General features: G+C 43.2%; 1 protein-coding gene across 1 annotated transcript in view; it reads left to right on the top strand.

Annotated features, from left to right (window-relative positions):
- The first annotated feature begins 1,242 nt into the window (after positions 1–1,242).
- The window catches only part of LOC135825992 (uncharacterized), a 64,550-nt gene continuing 59,792 nt past the window's right edge, over positions 1,243–6,000 (top strand). The window contains exon 1 of the mRNA XM_065338625.1: positions 1,243–1,687. Within this exon, the coding sequence (XP_065194697.1) occupies positions 1,594–1,687 (94 nt within the window). The 5' untranslated portion in view covers positions 1,243–1,593. The remainder of the gene's footprint in view (positions 1,688–6,000) is intronic.

The following is a 6,000-nucleotide window of genomic DNA, read 5'->3' as shown; positions in this document are numbered from 1 at the left end:
TTTTCTCGAAATGTTCTGCATGTATCCGAGTGAGTGTCTCGCCTCTCAATCAGCAGCCGGGCGATATTATACCGTCTTGCTAAATCCCAGCCTACGGACTTTGTTCAACAGTTTGTAGCACTTATAGTAGAGCCTTTTCAGTAATGCTGAGACATGTTACTTTAGGGTATATGACTGCAATGTACCTGACAGCCGACCACGGTATATTGTTCTATAGTGCTGCTGAGTATTCCAGGACTGCCCAGCCCCACGCTCTCCGTGTGTTGGTATCCGCAATGAGCAACATCAACGTCTCACGGATACTAAGCTAAGTGACTTGCTCGCAACTTGCTAATTCATGTATGCCTCACCATTTTGACACGAGGTCTACAGTTTTTTGGTGTGGAGATCTCACTGCTGGCCTGAGGGCGCACTGAGGGGATATGATATGTCAAACAGTACTGGGCAGCTGTTATTGGCTTTCCTCTAGGAGGTCCACACGCTATTGCTTGGAGCGAGCACGGACGCATCTATCTACGTGCAATGGCTAACTATATTACTGTACAGTACCTGGCTTTACGCTCCCGTGACTACCACCGAGGAACGCAGTGTCATCTGAATTGCGCAACTTGCTGCTACTTTCACCGGTAGATGGCGCAGGTACGCAGGCCATTGAAATATCCGTTGTTTGTTAAGCATGATGCTACAATCGTACCTAAAAAGATTTTTTTAAGAGAACACAAACCTACAAACCATGTAAAAGACAGTAAGTACTGGATAGGCGCTATCCACAATGCCAGTTAATAGCTGTGGTGATGAAATACATGGACTCTGCCGACCATGGGTCTCGGCGTCACAGTGCCATGTATGCATATATGCATGAGATATTGCTTGAAGGTGCAATTACTAGAATGGGCATGGGACATTGAGGATGAGCAGCTGCTCCTTCCACACACTACCGGTCAAGGTTCCTGTTCAGGGCAGACTTGCCTTTGACTAGTCTAGCTTTCATAGTTACTGTGCTCCACGTCACAGTACGTGCGCATAGCAGCCGACCTGTTCCATGGTCTTTTCCGTGTGCTCCAGTGACAGCCCAGGACATCTGCAGGTTGAGTCGTGCACGCCTGGTTCTCCGCAGATAGTAATGTATGCTGAATAAACCACAAGACTTAGGGTACGCGGCCTAAAAAGAAGAAATAGAGTACAAGTAGAAGTGCAGGGCTAATACTTTGTACGGAATCAAACCAACATTCGCACCAACTTTCCATTTATTGTGACAGACGGTGACTTGAACGAATCTAAGCAGACTGGTCTTTTCTGTCAATTCCTGTTGGTACGAAACCAAGCAGGTGATAATAAGCTGTCGAGCAGGAAGCTAACCAGAGATGTACTAACATGTGTACTGTCTACAATTGTACTAGCAGGTGAAAAACCAGGCTGCCCACGGAGTGCAGATAACATTTTCTAGTATCACGGACATCGCGAGAAATCATGCCTACGTGCTTGTAGCTTGAATTCTCTCAAACCCTAATATTTTCAAAGGTACGTGGAGGTTACTTCTCTGAGCATATGGAAGAGTGAACAAGTTTACAGCCGTTTTGAACCGAGATACGTATGGCTACATCACAAATACAGCCGTGGCTGTACGCCGGGATTTTGATCTATCTCAGTTTTTGGTGTGCGCGAGCGAGCGACGCGCAACAAGCCGGTAAGACATTTTCTATTAATATGGAATATGTTTCTATGAATTTGTGGTGAACCTCAGCAATCACCACTTTTTTATTTTAGAGTGATGCTAGTACAAGTGAAAAGCTGTCAACAAAATGGATCTCTTCAGTGCCGCGGTCTATAAGCCTTCATGTGCTTACTATAAGTGTGAAGAAATATTGAAATATGGTTTCTAGCCAAAAATAGGTTTCTAGCCAAAAATAAATGAGTCTTGTGTTTTTATCCATAGTGGTAGAGTGCTTCTGGCCACAAGTCACGGTCGCCTGTTCGAGATCCGTCGTAACAGTCAAGGATACATTTCAGATGACGACTGCACAAAAGCAAAGTGGTAGAGCATCGGTGGCTATTTTTCTTCAGTCCTTTCCGTTTGCATCTTTCACTCAAAAACCGGAATAGTTTCTTCACCCCTTTCCGTTTTTCAACATCCTCGAAATATGGAACACCTTTTTTCGTCGTTGTAATTGTACGTAAAGATTTTTTTAAATCAAAAACTGGGAAAGGGCATATTTGAAGAGTGTCTGAATTGAATGGGGAGGTGGCATGAGCGCGAGTTTGTTCTCGCACCCATTTAGCCACCTTATATCAAAAGAGCAGGTCTAAGAAAACCAGAAAAGCTGGGCTTGGCGTTCTTTCTGATATCACTCGAAGTTTGCTGGAACTTCTCCTTTGAGGTCTAGAACACCCATGCAAAGAGTTTCTTTGAACAATTTGTATTGACACGGAGACCTTGGAACTTGAGACCACCTCGAAATGGACCCAAAGTATAATTGAATCTTGGGATCAAAAGGGAGCGCTGGTGCAGCGTACACAATGGAACAAAGAACAAACGACCACCTAGCCAAACTTACCTTACCTCATTAGTCTTCACATCATAACTACATTGAACCATCGCTATAGGCAATCGCCATCATCTCCAAATATCACTAATTTGCATCTATAACATGGCCGATTTTCAACGGCCATAACGGGAAACATTTGCAGCGTCCATTTTTCTGAACCATGCACTGCAATAATAATAATAATAATAATGTGGATTACTTTATTATAATATATATATGTAGAAGAGAAAAGGACATATGGATGCGAGTTAAGAGTAACTCTCCATCACTGTAACATGATACCATATACAGTCAGAAAGTGCAATAACTAGGCACAAAACTGACAGAGTACTGAGACATTCGACGTCCTGACACCTAGCTTCAACACATCTCCGTAGCGCTAACCGACAGCCTTCCAACATCCGAGTTTCAAATTGCACACCTGATGAGCCGTCACGAACCATACTGCGAAACGTACGTCGTGTGAAACAACTTGTTTTGTAGTCAACTAGTCCATCACAATGTCATGCATGAGGAGTACTGTAGGAGTTTGACTTTCGGCTTGTACAATTCGTTTTCGCAAAGCTTCCCCTTCTTTACTTATCTTTGATATTTATGACCCACCCAAGTTGGGTGGTGTGCTGCTTTGCTGCTTCGAATTGTAGTTAGACCGCTTTGTCAAATATCGTACTCGTCTCGTCATCGTCCAGTAACAATCGACATTCTTTGTTCCGTTGGGACTGTAGCTTTTGCTCGTTTTCGTTGCGCTTGCCTTCCCCTCTATGGTCTTTCCATAACCTTGAACCTTCCAAGTTGGAAGGCTGTCGGTTAGCGCTACGGAGATGTGTTGAAGCTAGGTGTCCGGACGTCGAATGTCTCAGTACTCTGTCAGTTTTGTGCCTAGTTATTGCACTTTCTGACTGTATATAGTATCATGTTACAGTGATGGAGAGTTACTCTTAACTCGCATCCATATGTCCTTTTCTCTTCTACATTTATTTATGGCTCAACATCCGAGTTTATAATATATATAATAATAATAATACGAAGTCTGAAGAAAATGTTGAACGGCCTCTGCTGGGATGACGACTACACCATAGCTCAGTGGTTAGAGCATCGCTGGCTACAAGCGAGGGTCCCTGGTTCGAGTCCTGGTGGTGACAGTCAATTTTTTCTTCAGACTTTTCCCGTTTGTCTCTTTCCCTCAAACCAGTTAATAATAATAATAATAATAATAATATTAACTGGTTTGAGGGAAAGAGACTAACGGGAAAAGTCTGAAGAAAAAATTGACTGTCACCACCAGGACTCGAACCAGGGACCTTCGCTTGTAGCCAGCGATGCTCTAACCACTGAGCTATGGTGTAGTCGTCATCCCAGCAGAGGCCGTTCAACATTTTCTTCAGACTTCGTAACTCACACTTCCTATGAATCCACACAGGCGGGTGGGACGCAGCCCTCACTGTAACCCACACACTTCACGTACAAACTAGCACGCGGGGAGCCCCAAGTCATAAAATATTAACTGGTTTGAGGGAAAGAGACAAACGGGAAAAGTCTGAAGAAAAAATTGACTGTCACCACCAGGACTCGAACCAGGGACCTTCGCTTGTTGCCAGCGATGCTCTAACCACTGAGCTATGGTGTAGTCGTCATCCCAGCAGAGGCCGTTCAACAATAATAATAATAATAATTTTAATATGGCAATAAGTAGGACGAGCTGAAGCGACATGTGGACTACTTTATTAACAATGTAAGCGATGGAGACGAGGCAAGAAACAATCTAAAGGGTAAGGAAAATACATGTAAGAAGAAAAAGGGCAATGGAAAAAAAGATGATTCGAACAAGTTTTCGTACAACACTCTTCAGGAATCACCGTTGTACTAAAGAACAAAATGAGAACAAAGGAAATAATATAGCAATCAAGGTAGGGTGACACGTTACAATGACAGCACTGGAATATCGAGGTGCGATTTTTCACAAAAGCGTGCACAACACAAGGGTATACAAGTAAGAACTAAGCGTGACTAGTGTGTATCAGCAACAAAAACAAAAAAGTTAGAACGAATGATAATAATAACAATAATAAACAAGAAGTTTACAAAACACATTTAGGCACAAGTGGCAACAACGTTGCCACACTACACAAAAGAAAATTATTTGAACAATTTTAGGGTAATAACACTATCTTTCTGGACACACAAATTCGGCTTATGAATGCGCTGACAAACATTGTGTTCTGCACGCTTTTGTGAGAAATCGCACCTCGATATTCCAGTGCACAGCTCAGTGGTTAGAGCAACGCTAGCTACAAGCGAGGGTCCCTGGTTCGAGTCCTGGTGGTGACAGTCAATTTTTTCTTCAGACTTTTCCCGTTTGTCTCTTTCCCTCAAACTAGTGAATAATAATAGTAATAATAATAATAATAATAATAATAATAAATGAAATAATAATTACACTCTAATAAGTTACATTGGTTTGCGAATGCCCATGGTTCGAACTATTAGTTGAAGCACCTATTTGCAGAAAATAATAATATTATGATCGTAATATTAATCACTTGCCAATAAAAAAGACAACAATAAAACCATCAGCCCCCATTCACCGGTTTTGACGGTGCTTCACTGATGTTGAATGAGAAGAATTATATTGCTGCCTTCAGTGCTATTGTGTCGCTGAAGGGCTCGATTTCAGATTTGATGACGGTTACTTTTCAACGGATTTTGTTTTCTGATTTAGCTCTCTTGCTATTACTGTACCTGCTTGTGTTAAGTCTCATTCTCGCAGATTAGTTGTATAATAGATTGTACATGCATCATTGTAGATTTGCTGTTCACAGTATTTCTCTCTTTTTTCTTTCTTTTTTCTCAGTCTTCCTTATTACATTTTCTTCACATACAACAGCAGTACTCCCCATGGTCTTAAATGACCCGGGATGCTGCATAATACAAACACAAAACCAATAAAGCCACCCCCATAATAATATTCCAGTCATCCTCTACTCCCTGTGCATCGTTGAGTGGACAAAGGCAGAGATTGAGGAACTCGACCGACAGACCCGCCAAGCACTGTTTAAAGAACACGCCCGCCACCCCAAGGACTCTGCCGCCAGGGTCCACCTGCCTCGTGACATGGGTGGTCGAGGAATTCTATCATTCCGGGATCTCCTGGATAGAACCCGTGTCCGGGTGGCGCGGTACCTACAAGCCCACCCAAACGTGCCACTGTTGGCTGCTGTTAAGCGCCATCACGACAATGATGTGGCACCGTCAAAATCAGTTACACGTCAAGCCTCCAGACTTCTGGGTGAACTTGACCTACCCGACTTGGAGACTGCCACAAAAGTCATTGTCAAGAAGGCCGTTGCTCTCCGGTGCCTGGCCGTTATCCAAGGTAAGCCTCTCCATGGCCAGTTCTGGAGAAGAGCTTCTGATGCTGGCTTGGACCTGGGCTTGAGTTTTCGCTGGCTGAAAT

The sequence above is a fragment of the Sycon ciliatum genome, chromosome 10 (genome assembly GCF_964019385.1).
Source record: "Sycon ciliatum chromosome 10, ocSycCili1.1, whole genome shotgun sequence".
NCBI classification, from domain to species: Eukaryota; Metazoa; Porifera; class Calcarea; order Leucosolenida; family Sycettidae; genus Sycon; species Sycon ciliatum.
This window is presented reverse-complemented; position numbering and strand designations above follow the sequence as displayed.